This window comes from Typha angustifolia, chromosome 4 (genome assembly GCF_048772165.1).
Source record: "Typha angustifolia cultivar Huaian chromosome 4, ASM4877216v1, whole genome shotgun sequence".
In the NCBI taxonomy this organism is placed as follows: Eukaryota; Viridiplantae; Streptophyta; class Magnoliopsida; order Poales; family Typhaceae; genus Typha; species Typha angustifolia.
In genome coordinates, this window is record NC_133242.1 from 1,532,603 (window position 1) to 1,557,169 (window position 24,567).

The 24,567-nt window shown below is 38.0% G+C and overlaps 3 protein-coding genes across 7 annotated transcripts; all 3 read right to left on the reverse strand.

Annotated features, from left to right (window-relative positions):
* Positions 1–904: 904 nt before the first annotated feature.
* On the reverse strand, positions 905–5,724 carry LOC140759356 (protein YABBY 2-like). Of its 3 annotated transcripts, XM_073095897.1 has the most exons (7): positions 5,571–5,724; positions 5,290–5,386; positions 3,119–3,238; positions 2,654–2,780; positions 2,496–2,544; positions 2,340–2,415; positions 905–1,255 (listed from the first exon to the last, which is right to left on the reverse strand). In XM_073095897.1, the coding sequence occupies exons 2-7, from the start codon at positions 5,356–5,358 to the stop codon at positions 1,142–1,144; spliced, it is 555 nt and encodes a 184-aa protein (XP_072951998.1). In that variant the 5' UTR covers positions 5,359–5,386; positions 5,571–5,724; the 3' UTR covers positions 905–1,141. The 3 variants fall into 3 exon arrangements, with proteins under 3 accessions (XP_072951998.1, XP_072951997.1, XP_072951999.1); XM_073095896.1 differs by lacking the exon at positions 5,571–5,724 and having other exon boundaries at positions 5,290–5,545; XM_073095898.1 differs by lacking the exon at positions 5,571–5,724 and having other exon boundaries at positions 2,654–2,771; positions 5,290–5,544.
* A 3,663-nt stretch (positions 5,725–9,387) lies between these two features.
* Positions 9,388–21,541, reverse strand: LOC140759045 (ubiquitin carboxyl-terminal hydrolase 8). Of its 3 annotated transcripts, XR_012104198.1 has the most exons (16): positions 20,917–21,541; positions 20,525–20,767; positions 19,783–19,924; positions 18,811–18,870; positions 18,620–18,712; positions 15,814–16,152; positions 15,559–15,699; positions 15,260–15,430; positions 14,870–15,127; positions 14,587–14,732; positions 12,917–13,471; positions 11,735–12,008; positions 10,913–11,282; positions 10,519–10,573; positions 10,292–10,429; positions 9,388–10,173 (listed from the first exon to the last, which is right to left on the reverse strand). XR_012104198.1 is itself a non-coding variant. In XM_073095507.1 (13 exons), the coding sequence occupies exons 1-13, from the start codon at positions 20,997–20,999 to the stop codon at positions 11,172–11,174; spliced, it is 2,616 nt and encodes an 871-aa protein (XP_072951608.1). In that variant the 5' UTR covers positions 21,000–21,541; the 3' UTR covers positions 10,581–11,171. The 3 variants fall into 3 exon arrangements, 1 of the variants encoding a protein (XP_072951608.1); XR_012104199.1 differs by lacking the exons at positions 9,388–10,173; positions 10,292–10,429; positions 10,519–10,573 and adding an exon at positions 10,581–10,768; XM_073095507.1 differs by lacking the exons at positions 9,388–10,173; positions 10,292–10,429; positions 10,519–10,573 and having other exon boundaries at positions 10,581–11,282.
* A 1,019-nt stretch (positions 21,542–22,560) lies between these two features.
* On the reverse strand, positions 22,561–24,441 carry LOC140759066 (pentatricopeptide repeat-containing protein At3g62890-like). Its single transcript, XM_073095532.1, has one exon. The coding sequence runs from the start codon at positions 24,439–24,441 to the stop codon at positions 22,561–22,563; it is 1,881 nt and encodes a 626-aa protein (XP_072951633.1).
* Positions 24,442–24,567: the final 126 nt, after the last annotated feature.

Consider the following 24,567-nt stretch of genomic DNA (forward strand, 5'->3'; position numbering starts at 1 on the left):
CTCGGGGTGCGATGATTACAAAGAACACCCTATCGTTTCCTTATTATCAATTTCACCCAATCTTTTGAACCATCCTGATAGAAGCGACATGCATTAATGAAAAAGTCTGGTCTCGTAGACTTTCTATATATCTTTTACTTTTTACATGCTAAGAAAACACCACGCATGCGTAAAGTCTAACTGCGACATGTATCAAATGAAATGAAAGAAATGGAATGTTCTCTTGATATACCGTCAAATTACTACACAAAAATAGAGGGTGTTATTTGTAAAATTTCCAAGACAATATTAAAAACAAACACAAGAGAGAGAGAGAGAGAGAGAGAGAGAGAGAGAGAAAAAGGCTAGCATAGGTGATGCGGCATGTGACTGTCACCACTTACACATTCTGAAACACTGTTGATAGTGACACTTCATCACCACCACCCCCTCTCTCTCTCTCTCTCTCTCTCTCTCTCTCTCTCTTCATGGGTTTCGTATTCATTGCTGGTCACATACCACAACCTTCTTCACACTAATCATTCTGCAATCCATGACCACTCTCTCTCTCTCTCTCTCTCTCTCTCTCTCTCTCTCTCTCTCTCTCTTCTTTAACCTAAGAACTTTATTATATATCTCTTTTGTTGGCTTTTTGCTTACATGTACAAGTTGCGGTGTTTTTATACGTTGCGTTAGACTTTGACATGTTCCAGTATTAGAAAGAACGAAGAACTGCGAATAGCTTGGCTAACGCTATGATCAATAGTATCTGTGAGAGTTTACGTAGATTCTTTTAGTTTCAGATTATCTGATACATAGAATAGTTTTTCTTGTTCTACAGAGGTTTCAAAGGTTTTGGAAGCTAAGTTAATCATCCTTTTATATTATATCAAAACATCTAAGATGTATAATTTTCTTGCTTAAATGGCTGATAAAGAATGGTAGTATATAGCTAACACATTGGATTTATAGTCCACAGATACATAAGATTACAAAGTTGCTAACAGTCACAGATCAAATAAGAATCTAAGATAAAAAGGGGGAATCATAACATATTGTTCTTCTCAGGAGGAAATCATACTTTGACTTGTTGAACACAAGTTCAATACACAAATAAAATAGCATCGATCTAGTCACAATATATATATATATATAATTCACCTCAATAGAAACCTTGAACTTTTGGTAGGCCAGGAGCAGCAATGGCCTCATCCATCTTTGTTTGCTTACCCCCATCAAGGGTTAGGCCAAAATGGATGTGAGGAAAATGTGCCCACTGCAAATATTTGTAAATAATATAACAATTGTTCGTCAATATTCTAGAGAAGTTAGATGTTAAATCCCACTAGGAAGAACAAAGTAATAGTTGAATCATTTACATGCATGGAGAATCTAGATAACAATGTCCAAAAATAGCTAGGTGGATGACCCAAATTCAATAAAAAAGATTCACTAAGTTGATTACCTATATTTCATTTTAGATGAGACTTTTTCTTTTTTAAATGGTTGATGAGCCATTCATTTTATCCTATAGAATAAGAACTTTTATAACTAATATAGTCTGCAAAAAGTAAACAAATATTGTATAAATGTTGAGTTTGACGTGCATCATATTCATGTTCTCATCCTCTTTTTCTATATTTTATTATGTTGATCCATACGTGTTCCTAGGCATTCTATTCTTTTAAGCAACATTATTGCTGTGTATTTATATCATCTTATTAACTGCATGTAAGGGATAACGTGATAAAAAATAATTTGGGAATGTCGCTAAACCTTATCAAGTTACATGAAGCAAACTGAGGTAGTATTAAAGATCATATGTCAGATTATATGTGATCATAATCTGGTAATCTGATGAAAATGGTAGGCAAAATGATGATGATGATGATGATGCTTATGAAGAACTTGAGACTAGAAATTTTGCATGCTCTTCTAGAAAAGGAACTAAGTAAAACTCATTGACCTCTACTTCTTGAATGGAGAAAAGGTAAAGTCTAATGATGGAACACCACCAACATCAAATTCCTATCCAAACATAATTGGTTTCCTTCTACATCAAACATTTTCCTATGTTCTGCTAGTTTAGGAAATGTCCTTTATCTATCACCGATCGACCTAAGGGATCATGATCTCTTTTCAGCATCAATGGTATTATCCAAGTACTTTCTGGTCTTCCTTTTTCCTCTTTGGAAGTTTCTTTTTGATCTGAAACTTATCCATGGTGCACCATTTATGAATATTTTTTAATGTTAATGTAGCTAATTAAGATCCAATGCGCTTTATTAACTCATATTGATTTATTTAATTTACCACCTAAGTTTCATTTTTATTGTAAAGATATATAGTAGAATACTTACATTCTTTGCTGCAGCACTGAATGCTTCTCTGTGGCTAATGTCAGGATTGTTGGCTTTTATCCTTTGTATCTCCTCCCTGTGAGGAAAAGAACACATGAAAACTATTACAATCAAAAGAAAAAGAAATTACAAAGGTGATAAATTACTGAAAATTACTTGATAAATCGGTTGTATGCAGAAGGAACACGTTGCCGCTTCTCTGGAGCTGGTAATGAGGAAAAGGGTAAAGATTATGGATTAATTTGGAGTGCTAAAATAGAGTATAAATAAAAAGAATTACTCAAGAGAACATAACGAAAAAAAGTAAGGCTTACGGCGTATTGGTAGCATTTGCTGTTGATTATTAGGCATTGAGTACATCATTGGTGTTCTGTTGCATCTCGAAGATGATTCATATAACCCACAGTTATCATAAAATCCTAAGTTGTGAGCCTGCATTTTCTTCAATCAGTAAATGATTCGTTTAGTGTCGAGAACAACTAGTATACTGTACTGAAGAAATTAGTAATGGGAACAGTCACTATAAGAGAGAGAGAGATACATTTTTTTTTCCTGAAGAAAAGTAACTTCATTCATCTTAGAGAGTTATTACATATTATAAGCACATAGAATAATGAGAACAAGTTTCATAACAAAAACCTTAATAATCACCATATACTCTTTTGATTAATCACAGTAACAGGAAGTATATTCAAAAGCCTTTGTGAATCCAGAGAGAGAGAGAGAGAGAGAGAGAGAGAGAGAGAGAGAAAGAGTGACAGAGAGAGGATCTTTTGAACCTGAAGATCTTGGAGAGTGGGTTTTTGAAACAAAGATCCCATGTTCACAGACAGAAGATTAGCACAATGTCCACATCGAACGGTTGCATAGCTGAATACACTGTTGCTTGGGACACTAACCTGCATTAAGAAGATAACAAATAAAACTAATTATATGGATAGCAACTCAGGTAGAATTATATATAAAGTTTAGTGGAATATCACAATGACATTAGTAGTTTATAAGGGATCTATGAAGTTTAAGCTCATATGTACCAAATGCAGTATTAACCATTTAGAAGGAAGAGGAGAAGGGCAGGAAGAAGAAAGAAGACAAAAATGAAACAACAATAAATAATAAAAAAAAGGGAAAGATATCTTAGAAAAAGTTTACACAAAAAAGCCTAGTCTATTTATTACAAAAGGTTAAAGGCTCCATGAATGCATTCCTTTTCTCTTATAATGTTTACAAGGGAATGTTGCACTTTCTTCACTATTCGGCTTTTATGATCGATTCAAAACCTTTTGGAACTGTAGCAGTAGAATACTCCATCAATGAGAGGGATGCATGTTTACCATATTCCTGTACTCCTCACTCATATATTTTGGCATATATCTATATATACTCTATAGAAGAGAATAAAAAGGAAAAACTTATCACAAAACCACTGGTTCAGTGAATTAGCATCCTTTTGAGATGAAAGGATCATGTCAGCTTCTCTCTTCTCTCTGAATCATTCTGACCTCTCTCTCTCTCTCTCTCTCGCAACTCCCCTCTCTCTGACTGCTCCGAAGTTATTAAAAGCAGGTAAAAGCTATACCAACATCAAGAAAGAGAGAGGAAAACGACATGACGAATGGACCCACCTACGCACCTCTCAAGAAGGCGAGAGAGAGAGAGAGAGAGAGAGAGAGAGAGAGAGAGATGGTCTTCGTTATGAGCAACACAGAAGGAAAAGAAGAGCTCTATAGCCCAGTGAAAAGAAAATAGAGATATCCTTTCCTTGGTCGGAATAAATAAAAACAAAGATAACCTTGCGTTTTAGATAGATAAATGACAGAAGCAACTAGATCTTCAAAGCATATAGGTAGGTCTGGTTACCGGACTGCGTTGAAAACTGTGTAATGATCTCTCTTCCACGGAGACTGTGCATTTAGCTTAGTTAGTTGGTGATATCTTATGGCATCTTGGCCAGCCATTCAAGGTATTAGTAACTGAAAGAAATATTTGAAATAACGCAGTCATATGGTGCATGAAGAAATATAAATGATATGTACTTGGCATCTTATGATGTATAAAAAAATATAAATATAGATGATATGTACTTGGTATAAGATATAACAAATCAGTGTGCCTTTTAGAGTACTATTTGAAACCATAATTATAAAACCTCCAAATATAACAAATCTTTGTGCCTTTTAGAGTACTTGGTGTAAGCTATAACAAATCCTTGTGGGAAAGTGATTACATAATTATGTAACCTTGAAACCATAGAGACGTACATTCTCTCTCTCTCTCTCTCTCTCAACAAAAAGAAGAAAAAAAAATGCCAAGAGTACTAGATCTTATCGTAGCTTCAAAAAATAATCAAAAGTGCAATCCTTTATTAAGAAACATCAGATAAAAACAAATAAAGAAGCACATATCCATTTCCCCTATCAACAAACAAATGAAGATTTCTTGCTTGTAATTTTATGTATACAAAAAAAAAAAGCCTTGCGGATCCTATCTTGAACATGAATTAGATCACCTTAGATGTTTACAAAAAAAGAAGAAAAAAAAAACTCGAGGTAGGAAAGAAACTAAATAACCTATTGAACTCAAGAACTAATAACTAAGAAAGAACCCTTAACTCTTCCTTGCGGCAGCACCGGGACATCGCAAATTAACCAAAAGCCTATCTATAGAAGGGGAAGATGAGATCATATATGCCAAGAAAATTCAATTAGCACAATTGAATATCTGATTACTGTTGGTGCTAGTAAACAGTCATCAACTCTAAAATAGCAGCAATACTTACAAAACCCCAAGCATAAAGAATTGTCGATCATCACCGGTGCACCGCTAGAGCAGCTGATAGATATAATCATACCTTGTGATTGTTTCTAGATCTAAAGTCCGTTGTAAGGATCATCATCACTAGTATCATGATTAAGCAAAGAGTACGAGAGAGGTAGGTAGGATCGGGTACCGCGAGGATGGTGTTGCAGAAGTGGCAGTGGACGTAGCAGACTTGCTCCGGTGCAATTTGGGCCGACATTTTCCGATCTCCGAAGGCGAGATGGGGTCTACGTACATATGAAAAGGGAGAAGGAGAAGAGAGGAGGTGAGGAAGAGAGATGTATGATGATATAATTTACTTATAAGATGTGAAAGGATAGAGTTTTCCTTTCTCTCTTTATCTTTTTCTTATTTTGTTTTTTGATTTGTGGAGATCGAGGAGGTACGAAAAGATAGTGTGGGGGAGATAACCTGCAGGGTGGGACAACGGCCGGCTGTGTTCGAGAATTAGGGTTTGAGGAAAGAGGAGGTGGAGAGTGTTATGATTACAACAATGAGTGGGTGGGAGTCAGCTACTTCCTCTCTCTCTCTCTCTCTAGCTCTCTAGCTCAAAATCAAGTGGGAGTAGGAGAGGATATTAATGACTCACAGAGAGAGAGAGAGAGAGAGAGAGAGATACCAAACTGTGATCTTGTTTTGTGGAATTTTACGACAATGAGAATCAAAAAAGAAAAGAAAAGGGAAAGAGAGAGACCTAATAATATACGTAATTACTAGGATTTCTTGTTCCTTGTTGCTAAATATGGTAAATGGGGATATAAAGTTTTGTAGTGCAGCTCTTTCAAACTTATGGAACACAGCTTGCACGCCAAGATTCATTGGAAGTGACCTTGTTCTCATGAGCTAGTCAATTAAACTAAGAGGAAAAAACAAAGACCAAAAGTACAAGAAGACCATTGAAAGCAGTAAGTTTCTCATATTTTTACTGCCTGTTTAACTTATTTATTGACACCATTGATAGAGGAATAAGGGGCTCATAGTGAGATCATGGGTTAAATTTAAGCTTGATGCAAATGGCTAAAATAGTATTCTTACTATTTCGTATAATTATCAATCAACTAAAAAGTTATTACTACGGCTCAAGTTTAACCGGGACACCACCCAATTCTTACTTTTCTGAGAAGAAAAAGAAATAAGATTAGACGCTATAAATAAAAGAAAATCTAAATAAGTTTGATTGTTGCATAGATTAATTACAAAAAAATTAACTAAAAGAGGAGCTCGAAAGGGGAAATAGTAACACTATATAATATTTGAATTAATTTGTCGACTTAATGACTTTGAGAGAGATAGAGCTATAAGCATATCAAGGTTATATTGGCTGAAATAGATATATATATAGATGCAATAACTGTGTTACTACGTAGAAGTAGTACTGTTACTCTTCGAAAAGTACAATAATATTTCTCTGGTCGTACACGTAAGCTATAAAGTAATAAGAAGGGTCTAATGTGGGCTCCTAATATTTGGCTCTTGCCTTACCTTTTGGATGTTAAAACTTAAAAGTACTTTGAATTCATAAATTACTACTGTTCCTTTGCTACCTTGGGTCCAACAACCCTAATAGTACATATAATATGCCTAATTATGGTGTAATTTAATGTGCAACATTACTAAGGAGAATTTGAAGATTCCCTTCCATTCCTTGTTAGCCAAATATATACTATAAGTTTAGAAGGAAAATTCTTTGCATGCATTTTGACTAAATTTTAAGATGTGGTATTTAGTTTAGAGAAAAGAGTACTCTATAGATATCCAGACTAAAATAACGACAACAACAACGAAGAATAAACGGATTCATTTTGCAAAAATATTATGAGAAAATGGGCTCATTTGCAGCATAATTCAGCATATGCAATAAGTTAGAAGAGCATTTCCCACTGTTAATTAAGACACGTACAAATCATGGCAATAACTACACCTACAGGAGCCCAAGTCTAACATCATTTTGATTAGACAGTTGGAATCCCTATCGGAAATCGTGCAATGATTGGTTGGGTTTTTTTTCTTCTTTTTTTAACTTTCTATGGCATTCAAAATACCTTTTTTTTTTTGCATCCTGTTGGTAAATATTAAAAAAAAAGAAGCTTTCCTTCTTCTGATGAGAAATCTATGGCATTCAATATACTTGGTACTATTGTGATCACTTGAATCAATTAACTAATATATCATATGTATTTAATCACCGAGAATTCCACTTGTTCAAGTCTGTTAGACACCTGTCATTTTATTTTCTTTTCTTAGGAGACTAGACAAGCTTTTATATGATAATGACCCTCTCGTTCGGAAAGCCATTAAGATATCCCTTAATTCTCCTATAGCACTCTCTAAGATGATAAAAACAAAATATGTAATCATACTCACATACTTCTCCCGTAATAGAATCTTGACCGACCTCGTACGTAGCATCATCGTGACATCCCATCTACCATGTCGCTTCTCAAAGCATCTACATATTTATATAAATAAATAAAGGTTTTGACATTATTTTTTCAGACAAAGGTGGTGTAAGTTGTAATGGAGAGAGAGAGAGAGAGAGAGAGAGAGAGAGAGAGAGAGAGAGAGAGAGAGAGAGAGAGAGAGAGAGAGAGAGAGAGAGAGAGAGAGAGAGAGAGAGAAAGAAGTAATAAGAATTTATTGACCACATCATTCATGCGTGATACGGTCTGATTGATGTGACCATGCATGCCATCCATAGCGTTACGACCGGCAGTCATGTTAAGAAGAAGAAGAAGAAGAAGAAGATGCGAATGGAAATGGCTACGACGACAAGCGAGGGGAATCGACAAATTCACAAATTTCCTCTTTCGGGCAGGAATCGTCACATGTTTTGGTGGGTCCGGGAACGTCCTTTTCAAAAGCTATGAGGTGTTTGCTATCCATTGACTAGGATTTTCCTACGTGGTAAAAGTATAACTGGAACTTCTTGACATATATTTTGTCTTAGAATTACTAATAACACTCTCACTATCTCTGCTGCAGAAAGACAGTATGTTATAATAATAAACGTCTCAGTATCAGATGGATTTGGATATGGAAATAAACACTTTTATACAACATCTGAGCATAGCTAGTGACAGAGTACTTAGCTCGCTCTAGAAGGGGCTGGCTATTCTTTTCTTTATAAATTTTGAGTGAAGGTAAGAAGAGACAAGGTAGATGAGGCTTGAAGCCCTGTCCCTTTCCATGAGATAAGGGTGATTTGATTACAGGGAGGTTGCAAAAGAGAAAGAGCAATAGGGATGGGGAAGGGGAAGGGGAAGGGGAAGGGGAAGGAGAAGGGCGTGGCCATGTCACATTCTCTCAAAAGACTGTTAAGTCTCAGCCTCAGCTTCTCCATTGACATGTCTGTCCCCCTTTCATTAGGCTTATCAGGTGGCTCTATTCGTTATGGAGGTTGGGGGGACCATTCAACTCTCCCACACACTTAGCTTCAAGCTAATATCTTATATCTTTTATCCAACTGGGCTGGTAAATTTTGACACGCTCTGACACCGTACGAAATTTGAGAGAAGAGATACAGAACGGCAGGAGTTACATAGCCCGGATTTCAATCTCTTGAGATTGAATCCTATTTGATTACTTGTTTGGATTTTGGACGTGTGTCCCGGCTATCATGGTTAAGAAAAGAGAGAGTGAGCTGATGTTAGACTAAAATGAAACTGTTTGAGAGTATTCTTAAACAATAAATGTCAAAGGCAAAAGCCAGATCATGGCGACCCAAAAAGGCAATGTGTGAGAGATAATAATAATATGGTGAGCGACATTGGATTTGATCTAAGAAGATTGTGAGAGTCAACGACTGATTTTGCATGAATGGATGTTTGTTAAACACCTTGTAACTGAAAATTTTATTAGAAAATTGCAAGATAGCGCAAGCAAGATGCCCAGATTACGGCTGGCCATAGGGTGACTCGATCAGATGATAAATATATATAGGTCTTGCGTCTGAGTAAGTTGGTCCATATTGTGGATGAACATTATTAGGCTGCCTGCAGACACTAGTAATCGAAGGGCAAAGTTTTCCATAAATTTATCTCAAAGCTACAACACCACACACTAATGTCCTACCGTGTTCGTGTCCTTTGGGTCTAAAGTAAAAGACATTAAGTGTTGGGCCATATCAGAAAAGGGACAAGTCGTCTGAGTCGATCGCCAAGATTCAAAAGAGCACATCCAATTCTTTGCAAATTGGACAACATGTCTTTAAGGACATGTAACATGACAGCTAGCAAACCATGTGCATCGGGAAAAAGGACTGTCAGCTTTTCTCCGTGCGCCGTTTAACGACGATCACACCGGGCTTGAATGGTTGTGTGAGTACAACAACAATTGATACGGTGCTGATGATAACCTTCAACGATTAATGATGAAGAAGAGAGAGAGACAGATAAGAATACATACACCTTTTGGACTCAGAGAGAGAGAGAGAGAGAGAGAGAAGAGTGAGAGATAAAAGAATACACCTTTTGGACTCAAAAAAGTGATCCTCGCACCCATCAATATCCCAACTGTAGCTATTGCTTGTACTTCGAGTCCACACACACACACACACACCCACCAAATGGCCAACATTAAGACCTAGAACAAAAAGCAGGAACCATGCACATGGAGAGGATGTACTTTGATGTCGATCAAAAATGGTTCTTGTTCACAGGCGAAAAGGATCCATGCAAGGGCGGACACCACACCGTGCTTGGAAATTCCCCAAAATGTTGACGGTTTTGTCATTGTTAGGGCAGGAGTAGTAGCAGGTAGACATCATATTTGCACTTGGCCCTGCCCACGCCACGGGATCTACTAACAACCAAAAATATCATAAATTCGTAATCCAACTGGTCCCTACTCCACCAGTCAGTAGTAAATAGTAATTTCTACTTGCACATTTGGATCGGATCTCTATGCCGACTGGGAACTACTTTGAGCAGTCAGTCCGCTGGAACTGCAGACACACATGACTCTAAATGGGGGGGCTGCCCGGGATGTCACAGCATGGGTAAGCTGTGCTGCATGCCTTGGAAAGAACAGCCAACAGTGCAGGTTAAGACGCCAAGAACATCAAGAGAAATAACAGCAATTCAGAGAGAAAAAGACCATCGAACACATTCTGCACACTATTAAGGGTGGTATACCTGGTGGTTACCGGAGAGTTGAGAAGCCCATTGCTCCATGATATAAGGGTATCGACCTCTTGAATGGGATGAAGTCATATGATTTTGTCATCCACTGTCCGAAGATGTCACTAGCAGTCCACTTTGCTCTCTCTCTTCCTGTACATAATGAAAGAAAAAGAAATAAATCTTGGCATATAGATTTGAATATAAATAAACAAATACCCTGGACCGTCTTAAAAAGCTACCTGTCCATAAGTAAGAATCTAGGTTGCAGCGTCCTTGTTAACCACAATGGAATCACTTCAGACACTCAATAAAATTCAAAGTTGTGTCAGATATAGCCAGAAAATACCATAGAAAGTGAGATACCCCAAAAATAATTCCATGATTCATGACAGTTGAGTTGCACGGGACATTCATCACTTGTAACAATCTTAGAGATAATAAGCTCAAAGCCCAAGCGAAGAACTAGATTGTAAATAAGAATCAAGGAATCTAATAATACAAAATTTGAGAAATAATTAGAATTAAATAGCAGTTGATATGCTCATAAAGAATTACAAGAAATTAGAATAATAAATCTTTCTCCTCATCATGAAGATATTAGTGACAAAGGGATTAGAAACTAGAATAACCAACCGGCACCAAGTATCTCTGTTTGCAAGAAGTCCTATACAGGCGGATGATTCGAAGTAGCTTGATTGAAAGAAGACCTCCCCCATAACTATGTCAATAAGAACTTGTGTTTCTTCCTCCAACTCAATCAAAAAAGCAGCAGGGCTAGAAAGAGCCTCGTTATCTGAAAGAATGCAATGTTTTGGCTCTGGATCATCCAGCAACTCTGCCTTGACTATGACATGGTCAGAATCTACAGTAATGGTGTAATTAAGCTGTCGCTTCATATTCTCCTATAGAAAAGAACATAAGCAGCTGATGTCTTTATGCTTTCCTCAGAGATAGGGCCAACATGGTGATCATCAAAGTCATACCATCGCTTCTCTCCTTCATGCTACAATAAAACATTGTCAACATGAAAAAATTGTCTGTTAAATTTGCAGATAGGAAATAAATTTAATGTGTTTGTGAGGAAGCTCACAGAAAATATCACATAGACAATCAGATTCATTAGGTTTCTTAAATTCATTTTCTAGAATAACAAAATAAGTATGTGATCTATCATCTCACACATCAAGTTAGGCCACGACAGTATGTATGTATATATATATATATATATATATATATATATATATATATATATATATATATATATCATTGAATGTAATAACAGGCAAATGAAAGATATCAATCACTAAGCTGTCAGCCACCAAAAAGTGAAAACAAATGCTCTGAACTATAGGCATTTCAAAAAGAGACCAGCAGCAGAAATTCTTCTCATGATAGGCAACAAGGCAATCAATCAAATGCAATAAGAGGAAACATGCGAGTCAAAATGCAACTCACATAGACATATGCAGTGTAGTGTCCACCCCCCATATTTCCATAATGGTTGCTAATAGCATACAACCGATAGTGGTTGGATGACTCTTTGTTACTATAAGTAATATACGTTGACAAGTCCAAGTCATGAACAGGGAAGTCTACAAATGTCTCCAGCTTGTTTTTCATGAACCGACTGTATGAAAATCTTTTCAGATGTATAACGAGAACTTCAGGCAACCTCCAAAGATCTAATTTCTTACTAGCTTGCTGATGCTTTTTGCAACATGGGCAATACCTGCAATCAAAACATAAACAGATAAACAGATGGAATAACTTTTTACTGCATGTTATCAAGTGCAAGCACATAAACAGAGAAGAAAAGAGTGGTGTGTTTTCTTTGGAAAGGTGAATGCCTGTGCGTGTGAGAGCAAGTAGGGATAGCTCAAAGAATAATCTGAAGTAAGCCATGTCGCATCTTGATAAGAAGAATTATTTTACTGATCACAGTCTATCAACATTACCAACAAGGTTAACAATTTTGTATTGGTTAAGCACTATTCATATTATTCCCAGCTAGATCACAAAATCTGAAGATTCTTAAAAACAAAGGTATTGTCAGAAGTACCCTTACCATATGCAGAAGGAAAATTGAATCCCCACTGCAAAGGCAAAGAAATCTTAATCCTTATTTCCTATGATAACCTAACTCCACCTTTTGCTTACCTTATTGTTCATCCTTCAATATCTAGTAACAAGATCAGATAAAAGAGAGCTGCTTTTAGGTAGCTTGGCAACCAAACATAAAATGGTAAAAGTACTGTTAACAAACTATGAAGATGGATTCTTACAGCTCCTTTTCCTTATTATGGTGATTCGTGAATTGAATTTCCAGCAATGATTTCTTATCTCCCTTTCCTCATATCAGTCAGTCACTGGTCATATACCATAGCCAACCAATTTATAGGAAGACTAGTATACTTATGGTTATATTTGAGATCGCTCATAAGATACAATAATCTAAACAAAAAGTGTTATTATAAACCTAATAATTGCTTTCTAGTTTCTACCACAGAATACTAAGAAAACGGAACACGAAGTGTTAAAGACAACCTTATGTTGTAATATCTTTTCGAGGTTGCTGCTACAGACATCAGAGACTAACACAAAATACAGTACTGTAAATTATTGATGAGTAACACTTACCACATGTCTTCTGGGCCTAGTGGTTCCTCCTTTAAGAAGGCTTCAAGACATGCATATAGAGTAACAGAATCTTGAGATCGCTTCGGGAAAAGCCCAAACTTGTGTATCTCAGGTAAAGAGTTTAGAAGGCAAACATCATATTGTTCCAATGTTTTATCTTGCCAAAAGACAATCACATGCAAGCGCTTTTGTGTAGTAGTTAGCAGAACTGGTTGATCTATTTCAATTTTTGTCTGTTGGCAATGATTCCTTTCATCTGCCAAGTAAAATTGCAGTTCATCATCATCATCATGTGTGTCCTCTTCATGAACCTCATTTGTGCGTTCACAGTCTGGCAGATGCTCATCCATCTCATCAACTTCATCAGCATGACTATTTGTGCAAATTTCTTTATCACCATCATCTAAAATGACATTCTTGGATCGTCGAAATGGATTCAGCAACTTCAGATAAAGAGTGCGGATAGTGGATCCATCTACAGTGTCAGGTAGCGTTTCAACAAGAGGAACTCCAAATGCCTTCAAGCGTGAAGTCATTTTGCCAAAAATGTTATTCCTAAATGCAATGACACAATCAGATGACAGTAAAAGAAAAAAAAATGTGAAAACCAGTATTTAGTATTACTAATAATCTAAAGACTAAAACTACTAATCCTGCAGAATGAAGTAATACCAAACTCCACATCAATTACATCTCTTCAGAAAAAAGGTTAACTGTGTAAGTCAACATTTAAGAGCTTACTCAAAAGACAATAAAAGTTTAGAAGAGCCAATAATTAAGAATTAGTCCTTAAGGAGGTATAGACAAATGCACTTCTATTAATGAACTCTGAGATGAAGGAAGTTTCAGATCTCCATAGAGAATTTTCCTATGATTCTGGTGGTAAGAGAAAAATGATTTAATATAATCTCAACAGTATAATCCAACCATAATCCAACCAACACAGTATAATCTACAAAGCATGAAAGCACAGACTATAGGATAATAATGATGGTTTAAGAGTCAATATTTTCTACATATATGGCAATCAAGTCAGAAGAATGCAGGGGTGATATATTAAACTTTGAAGGCATATTTGTCAATGTGCAAGGCTCCATTGGCATCTTGTACTTGAAAGAATGCACATGTCAGCACTCAGTACAACTGAAAATATCAAGTGACATAATCATGGAAAAATTTAAACTCATTCCACGAAAAACAAATTAATTTTAAATCATTTCTAAGTTGGACTAGAAACTTTGTGTAAAGGTTTAGAAAGTTTTAACACTTTCAGAGCCATTGATTGTTGAAATTTTGAAAAGCTAACCTCAAGATGTTAAAAATTGTCAAAATTTTAATGGGAAGCTTGTAGTTTAACTTATAATTTTTAAGTTCAAGATATGACTTGAGTCATACTTGTTAATAATGGTTCAGATATTCAGACAGCAGAGTACTACAAATTCACAATGGTGCTCATAAGTAAAGATTCATTTTTGATAATCAAAATTCAACATTTAGCAACAAAGCAAGATTGTTGATCATCTTAAGTTCAAATTCCAAATATAAAAGAAGGTAGAAGTTGTGGAGAAAAGCATGACTAAAACCTCAGGGTAGTAAAATTAAGCTACTAACACTGAAGCAAAGATATTAGTTAGCAATAAAAAATCTCTAAAAATTTGAATATAACTTACTCCATGCGTTGGTGCATAAACACCACAAGTGGGGACTTTTCATGTTCTTTCCGTAGCCGGTATGCTGCCAGTTGATCTCCATCTCTAAGTAAGGAGATCAAGTCAGAAGGCTCCTCCAGATAACGGATGATACGGTTATTATAGACCTGCAGAAAACTCTCCCTGTTTGTAAAGTAATTTAAGATATATCTCATGCACAAGCAGCTTGGTAATAGGAAACAGGCACAAGTAGTCCACTGCCTGGTCGCATGAGATAAAAGGTAATGCAGAAGAAAAAACATACCTCAGCAACCAGCAGGCTCTCATCATCTCTCAATGAACAAGCAACACTTAAGGCCTGAATAAAATCATTAAATGTTCCGAATTTCGGCACAGTAATGCTGTAAGGAGATGGCTCTGTATGGCCATCAGTACTGAAAACTGTTACAGTCATCGTTCTCATTGCCGTTGAAGGCAGGGGCAAAGATAAGTACATGAATGGGTCAAATGTGATGGACACTTTGTTGCAAACAGGGCAAACTAATGTGGATTTGTACTGACCCTGTCATTTAGAGAACAAATAATGAGTTACTGCAACAATGAAGATCATGGCAAAACTAAAAGGTAGAATGTCTTTGTAATGAAAAACAATTGATAAATTATCTGAAAGCATAAAGAAATAAATGCCACTTACTTGGCAAATGTTAACTATAATAGAATTATTTCGAGCTAAATGATTTTCCCAGTATTCATCTGCTACTTCTTCATCTGGACGACCATTTGAATCCTGGGCTTCTACATAAGGCTTATGTTTTACACGGTTAAGATCTTCATGCAGTCCATCCAAAAGAAAAGCAAGAAGCTCCTAAATTAAGCAGAAAATATCTAGTCAGAATTAGTATCTCTCTATCAACAAATTTTATCAATCTTAAGCTACCAAGTTTCCTATCACAACAAAACCCGAATAGAGTTTGAGAAAGAAAAACCACTAACTTGTGAATCATGTTGGTTGTAGCCACTAAATTGAAGGGCAAACCGAGCAAGCTTGGCCTTAAAATGACGTGCAGCAACTGGTGTTCTGTCAAGAGCCCATAACCTCCTTAGCAGATCCCCAAATGCCAAAGCAAGTTCACCCTGATTAAGAAAAAATCATCAAATAGAACAACTTATAGCCAAGACCTTTGCTTAGTCAACAGAATATAGTCATTTCTGAAAATAATAAACAGAAAAAAATAAATCTTAACTTACATTCATTCCTAATGGATTGTGATGATTTATATCTCTGTGATAATCTCCAAGGAAATAATCAACAAGATTTGAAGTGTGAGCCAAGCACTGGATTGCACTGTTCATGAAGCATGTATTTCCAAGATTCTCCAATCCTGTTAACCCCAAAGAACTGGCTCCACTGAAGCTTCCACCTAACAAATCAGAGTCCATATCCCTGACATTTCCATTGCTAAAAGAGGAAACACCAGAAGATAAACCAGCGCTTTTAATCTGTTGAGGTGCCAACTCATTCTTTTTTCCATCAACCCTGGAAACCAATGACTCTGACAAAGCATAGACTTGAACTTCTAGAAGAATCTGCATACTCAACACCACCAAGATAATCAGAAATGCAAATGCAAATCATAAGTTTACATAATTTCGATCAAAGTCTTCTCTGGTTGTGAACTAACTAAATGTGTATTAAGACAATCCAGTGTTCCTTTGCTGTTTTCTTCTTTTTTTCTCTTTCTTTTTATAGGTGGGGTGAAGGTGAAACATAACATCAGAAAACAAGAAAAGCACGATTTGTAGCATTGAACCTAAAGTTGAGTCAATCATGAAAAGAAAACGATAGTAGCATAAGAGTACTCCACAGAAAAATCACAAGCAGAATTTTGATACACACAATATGGGATGTTACTTTGTGTTGTCATGTATATATAATAGAAGAACTGATGCACGAAGAACTGATGCACAGAGCAAGAGACAGGCAATAAAGTTTTAGATCCGAGTCGTGACTGAGTCTAATGAAGTTTTAGTTTATCTAAATAATCTCTTTTATATGTTTATATTTCTTGGAGATATACTCTTCTTTTCATAGTAACCTCATGAAAGGGTCTGATTTAGGTACGCTCAACAATTAGTGATTAATTATGTTTTTATAGTACAATAGGTAGATAAGTTCTCGTTTGTCCTATCAAAGCTAATTAAGTTTATTAAGGAATTCTCATCATCTAAGGACGTATTAAAAAAGAACTACCAGATAGTTGTTTGTCCTAACATAAGATATCATACTGTTAAGTTCTTTAGCTGCCTAATCATCATGTAATGGCTTATAGAATAGATATTAACAAAACAGGAGACTCTCATTCTTTTGGAAATTTCCATGATTGTCAATTATCTCACATACTCATCCACTATGGCATCACTATGTGCCCTCGTAGATTGTGCCAGCAATCATGTCGATAATGCAAGTGCTTAATTGCCTAAAAGCTAAATAGAAAGATGACAGGTGATTAATTGTTATCATCATAAAAATAACTATAAGATTATCTAGGTGCCTAACTATCAAATGAAGCATATTGATGGCACATGGAGGAGCTTCAGGCCTTTGGCAGCATAGGCAGTGACAAGAGTCAACTAGCTCGCTTCCTATAGTATCATTTGGTGTGACGGTAAGACTTGGCCATTGCATCCAAAAGGTCATTAGTCATGACTAAAGTCTTGCAAACAACCTCAAAGGTTAGGGCAAGATTATGTACTTCTCCCCTCTCCAGACCCATGTAAGCTAGAGCCTTGTGCATTCCAGACCACATGTAAGTTAGAGCCTTGTGCACTACAACACCTTTTTCTTAACGAACTCTTTTTCTTTGCACATGAGCTATTTGTTCATATTCTAATACAACTCTAGGTTAGGGTCCTCTCAAATGGATCAGAGGTCGGCCAAGAAAGGAAGAAAGGGGACTCAGCTTAGGGCACACGAGTCTGGCTGGCTAGATTTGATCTAGATAGTTAGTGCTTATGAGCATCACGTGCCCTTTTGATATGAATCTGGGCTTGCCACTTGATTAGAGGATGGTCTAGGTCTTAATGAGAGATGACCATGGAGAGGGCCTAAGGATTGGGCTAGGACATATATCAAATGGGCAGAAAACTTAAGACTTGATAGGGTGACATGACTCTATTAGATGCAGCTAAAGCTTTGGGCTAGTTGTGGCCCTTAGAGGTAAAGTTTGGGGCTGAAATTTGGTATAGAAGTAGGCCTGAGTCTTACCTAGATATGGGCTAATGTCATGGTTCCAAATTTTGGTCGTATCGGCCAATCTCATCCAATACGGGCTCTCCCCGTCTCTTTTCTCTCTTTTCTCTCTTCTCTCTATCTTCTCTCTAATTTTTTTTATTTCTTCTCTCTCCGTTGCCCCACTCTCTCATTTCTCTCTATTCTCTCCATTAGATAATAATTATTTAGTTCAATGATGTTAGGAGAATGCACATTAAGTAATTTTGAAGCATCTATTATGTGTGAAAATGTGAAATCCTAGGTACTACTTTTCAATGATGTAAACAATTGAATATGAAAAAATCTACCCAAAGTTTATACATAATAGTTGCATTAGAGCTCATATTGTTCTATATTCTGATTTAGTTTGCATGATCTCAATTATTCACAAAGTTGATCACTAGTCATAAAACTCATACATGCTTACTTAATCAGACAGATTCACAAGTGGTAGATGAGATCAAGCTTTCCAAAAACTTCGGCCTTAAAGTTGCCCTCTTAGGTATGAGCACAAAATCTAGATCATAAAATCCACTGAAAATTTATCAAAATCTGTAACAATGGGAAGAAACTTCAGATGCACAACTGTCGGAAAAGTGGCTAGAGAAAGATGTATAACTCAGCACCACTAAATGATACACCAGATTTTGATTGAATTAATATGAAGGAAAACGTATCCTTAAAATGCAGACCAACTCAGGGAATATTTTTATCAGATAATCATTTCCTCAGGCAAAAGAACAAGATAAAAACATCAATTGCATTAAGTTATTTGCCAATTACCTCCTGATCTGGCTGACGACAATCTAGAGGTAACTTGTTCCATTCATTCATTAGTATGAGATTAGTTTGCCCTGAAAAATCCCAGATATGAACCTGAACCCAATGTAAGATAAAGTGAATAAAATTCCCAGAATTGCTATAAATTTCTGCTTAAAGCTCAAACTGGAAAACATCTACTTGATAGTACATACAGGTTCAGAATCAACAGTAAAAATCTTAAGGGCCCTTTTGTAATTCTCGACTGCATTATCCTGAAAAAGAAACAAAGTAATAATGATGAGGAAGCACGATAATCTTCCATATTTAGATAAATAGTAGAAAAAATGTCACATCTTCACAGTAGCTTACACTTACCGCTGCTACTTTAGCATTTTGTCCCATTATATATATTTTAAGTATAAAAACTAAAAAGAAAACAAATTTTGACCTAAATGTCAAACCATCATTACAACAGAGAACTTAGCTGCATGAAATGACAAAAGTATAAATGATATGGTTATACCGTAAGGCATTTGGTTTGACTTCATTCAAATACAGGTACCGTTAGATTGCCGAAGGAATAAGAGGAGAGGGCAAAAAGGTAGGGGACAGCAAAGGAAAGGGTTAGGGAAGAGAATGGAGGAGGAGGGGGGGGGGGGGGGGGGGAGAGATGTTGTTATACTTGTATCCATCAAAAACAGCATGGTCATGATGGCTAAGCCACCCCTGTAATAGAGGACAGGAGGTAAAGGATCAAAGAAAGAGTCAGGGATATAATGATATAGGAAAAAGTACAGTGACCACAATTGCATAGAGAACTACTATGATGATCTTAAATGGTAAAAGTAGAAAAGTGACGGCTAATTGATGTAAAATAAACCCCATACGTAAAGTTCATTAATTCTAGAGATTACATAAAAAAGTTGTCCTGCTGATAGTATGACATAGCCAGGTTACTTCACAAGAAAATTTATTCAATCTCCCAATATTTTCCATTTCCAACAAAATTCTGATAAAGAAACTTTGTATCTCAACCAAATTACCAACTATAGGGGAAAAAGAAAAGAATTACCAGTGCACGTGTGGGTAAGCATACTACGTAGGACACCAATTAGTGCCAATAAAGGAAAAATAAGATACATGTTCAGCTGTAAGCGAAAGAGCATAGGGACATCGTGACAGACCTTCTTGCTAATTTTTACAGTCAACATATTTGTTTCCCGTATAACTGAAATCCTAAGCATCAAAGGATAAACATCAAGGGAGCCCACTTCAGCAATTGACACGTTCTTGTTGCTCTTTAACATCATATTATAATCACTATGCCTGTGGGAGTAGAGAAGAAAATTTTGTAAATGATAAGCATGAAGAACTCGAACACAAAACAAAGTGGCAGAAAAATAACGTATATCTGCAGGCCCAAAGAAATACCAAACTAAACAATGTGAGGCAACCGGATGTACATACAGCCAACTAAATCAAAGTAACAAGCTCAATGACACCTGTTCTGTTGTCTTTAGTTAAAACCAAAAAGGTATCCACTAAACAAATCGAGCCACCTAAATAACAACTTACGTGCCATGAGCTAAACAGGCAGCAAAATAACATCATCCCTTTTTCCCTCTTTATCTTTTCAATCTGCTCTTTTAAGCCCTGAATTCCTACTGAATCCTTTCTCTCACAAATTAAATCGCTTGCAATGAAAGTAGTCATTGCTACTAAGTGGCCTCTTGCAGCATTATCCTTTTATGGATAGAAGCTTTCCATATAACTTAAGGTGATCGACCAACATCGCTTAGGCATCCGACTATGCAAAATCATGCTACTAACTAAGTTTCCCAATCAAGCAAAGTAGTGCAGAAAACCAATCAAGAAGTATTAGAATATTAATTCCAAGAAAAGAAAAGGACACTAGAAAACACTCACCATTTGATCGCACGGTACCACAAATCCAATGGAATCAGCGCGTAGCTCCGGCTTGCGGCATCCTCTTCTGAGTCGCTCTGCCTCGCACCATCGTTGCGCCGAAGATTGAAAACCAGATCCGAATTGAAGAAGTTGTTGATAATCTTCATCCCATAATACGACGATGACGACGCCGACGTCGCAGCGTAAGGGATCCCCCTGAGCTCGTCCTCCGCCATCGATTCTTGCGCCACTCTCCACCACCTGTCCCGCACAATTCGGACAAAGAAATCGAATCAATCAGTCTTCGGCAATGCGCTATCTCACGCGTTGGTCAAAGGAACAAATGGCCCATTAGGGTTCGCATTAGAACCCTAGCCGATTGATTCGCATCGAGAAGATTAGGAATCTACCGGTAGGGAACGAGGTAGACTCTATCGTCCTCGGCGCCGGCGGGCTGGTCGGAGGCGGCGGCCTCCTCGAGGGCGGTTGCCATTGCTTATAAGAATGGGGAGGTCGGGATCCAAAGAGGAAGAGGAGGAGGGTAAACAAGATCGCGGAGAGGAGAGAAGAGAAGAGAAGCGAAGAGAAGAAAGAGAGAGAGGCAGGGAACTTTATAGGAGGAGAGATGCGGAGAAAGTAGTGAAGGAAAGTGGAGGGGTTTCTAAAAAACTACACAAAATATAACCAGAAGTGGGAACTATGTAGGGGTTGTTGTAATTAAGGAGTTCACAGCCAATCGCAGCTCGACAACTGTGCAGAATCTAGATAACTCGTGCTATTACGAATGCAGGCGATCCGGGGGAGCCTTTGGATATCCTACCATGGAAGCGATCTGGCGTCGCTGTCGCTGGGGCCGGGAAGGAGATGGATTAGGATGGGGATTAACGGTGGATTAAGGGGGGATAAGCGTGGCGTTTTAGGACTTAAAAAAAGAGGAGCTTTCTTGAGGCCGGATTCGGAAAGCAAGAGAGTGGGATGTGGTGGTCCAGACTCCAGAGAGGGAGGCAAAGTGGAAGAAACGGAGCCCAAGGAAAGGCTTCAAGCTTCAGGCTTCTCCTTTTTTCTTTTCTTTTTTTCTTTTTTTTTTCTCTTTTCTTTCCTTTTTATTGAGTCACAGCATCACAGCATTCGCGTGGACCGTGGGCTTTGATGTTGAGCTGGTGGTGAGCAGAGACACGGCAAGGACGCCCAGTAGATAATTTTGCTATGATTTCATGAGTGCTAATGCTAACGGGTATATCTTGGAACGTAAGATTTTTGATAACAAAGTGGTACGAAATAGAAGATGATGAGTCTATTGTAGGAGCACAAATTCGGTATGGAGGTGATCTAGATTGTGTGTATATAACCGTAGAAAGTTAGCATATGAAAGTTTTTTCCTTTTTTGTCTATAACTGGCTAAACTCCTCAAACAGTTGAAATTATCATAGTTACATGTCATCAAAATTATATAACTTTGGCATTTTAACTTCCTCATGCAGAAAAGGTCGATCAAGGATGACAAATTATTGAAATCTAAAGAGGATTTACCTTTTGATGTAGCAGATCCTCTCTGCTTCCAAACCATTATCTCCATACTACAATGAGAGAAAAATCAATTAAAGAATTGTTAATGAGTACAAAACCCTTCAACAATACAGATTGAGCAAGAGCTTACCAATCTTCCAGTGGTTCACAAACAAGCGGCAATCGCACCACCACTTCGATTCAAAAACAAAAGCACACTAGGCACTGTGAGTTGAAATCTCTGTGCTTCTCAAAGAGCTTCTTCATATCTATTATAGTTTTGCACATGCCTTCACTGCATTGGATGCACCTGATGCGACCGAGGTGATCATAGATTGGCACTGTTATGCTCTGGGCTTCTTCCTCACTGCTTCTTGAAGGGATTACCTTGTGGGGCTTCTTTTTCAGTGTCTTCTTCCCGAAGTGTAAATCAGGAAGATGACCAACATTAAAGAGTGCAATATATTGCAGTGTCGATGAGATTCAAAAGTGTAAATCATGAGCTATGTGGATACACAAGATCAACAATTTTGAGTAGATCTAATTGATCACCAGTAATCAAGGCAAGAGCACTTACCTTCCTTAATATGGTGAAACCTACTACCATCTCTCACAATTATCTCCCTTTCAAATACTTTTGTTACCATCTTACTGAACTCATGACAATCCCCACAAACCCTCAAATTTTTCACTATACGAATTGGATGGCCAATCTCAAACACCATTAGACCAAATGCTATAGCCAACCGTTCACTATGTTCCTTGATTACATGAACCTTCTCTTCATCCCCTATATCATGCAAAACTGATGATACATCGGGGAAATAACCTGCCTCTGCCAACCTTCTTCCAACCATTTCAAGGGTTTTGTATATCTCTAGAGAATCCCTATGATTTTTATCTCCTGCAATGAATTTATGCACGCTGCCATGTGCCTCAATCAAGCTCCAACCTGCAACCTTGTTAGTTCCTCGGTTAGACATCAACTTCCTGACCTTAATAACATCCTCCCATTTCTTTGCCTTAGCGTATACACTAGCTAAAAGAACATAATGCCCATCATGGGCAGGCTCTAACTCTATCAGCTTATTCCCTATAGTGACTCCCATGTCCACTAAACCATGCATCTTGCAAGCCCCTAGAAGAGTACCCCACAGTACTGGGTCTGGTGGAATACTCATTCTTTCAATCAATTCAAGGGCTTCAGACATGAGACCAGCTCGTCCCAAAAGATCAACCATGCAGCCATAATGCTCCATCTCTGGCTGAATTCCATGTTCTTCCACCATTGACTTAAAATACCGACGACCTTCAATTACTAAACCAGCACGGCTGCAAGCATTCAGAACCCCAACAAAGGTCACATTTGTGGGATGAAGGCCTTCATGAATAAATTGCTGGAACAGTTCCACTGCCTCCTTTCCCATTCCATGTGTGGCCAACCCACATATCATAGCATTCCAAGCAAACACATCTCGCTGTGGCAATTCATCAAAAACCTGTATTGAAAGCTTGATGCACCCGCATTTCGCATACATGTCCACCAATGCCGTACCGAGATTCAGACTCATCGGAAAATTAATTGACCGAATGATGCCATGAACAAACTGGCCGTTCTCAAGCAAACCAAGTTGAGCACACGCCGAGAGTACCGTGACCAACGTGGCCTCATTCACCATCAAACCCTTATCTATCATCTTTCTGAACAATGACAAGCCCTTTTCCAAGATCCCACCTTGCACATAGCCTACAATCACGGTACTCCACGAGACCACGTCCCTCTCAGGCATTTCAGCAAACACCTCCTCCACCACATCCATCCGCTCGGCTCTCGCATACCCCGCCAAGATCGCATTCCACGAAACCACATCCCTTGCTACCGGGAACTCGTCAAACACCCTCCTCGACCGACCCATCTCACCACACAATGCGTAGAAGTGTATCAACGCATTCCTGACGTACAAATCCATATCCAACCCAAGTTTGACGAGATGGGCATGGACTTGCTCGCCTTCCAAGACATCGGGATCGCCACTACACGCCTGGAGGAGAAAAGGGAAGGTGTAGTTATTGGTCGGCACGCCTACCCGGCGCATGTCGGAGTAGAAGAGGAGCGCGTCGCGGGGCGGCGCGCCGCCACGGGCGAGGCAACGGACGAGGTTATTGCAGGCGAAGGAGTTGGGCCGCTCGATGCGGGAGAAGATGGCGAGGGAGTAGCCGATGGGGATGGAGGGATGGCAAATGGCGCACAAGGAGAGGAGGTGGCCTACGGCGGCACGGGAGGCGGCGAGGCCGAGGACGACGAGCTTGGCGTGGGCTTGGAGGAGTTGGGGAAGGGAAGGGGAGGAGGGGAGGGAAGAGAGGATGAGGTGGTGGTAATGGCGGGCATTGGAGGAGACGGGGAGGAGAAAGGAGTGATTACACCGCATTAAAATTGAGAAATATTATTGGTCACCCTGAGGAAAGGGGTACACGGAACGTTAAACGTAGGCTGTCTCTCAGGGAGATCAAATTAACAATGGAGATATTTTTAGCAGAGCTCACTATCATCGACT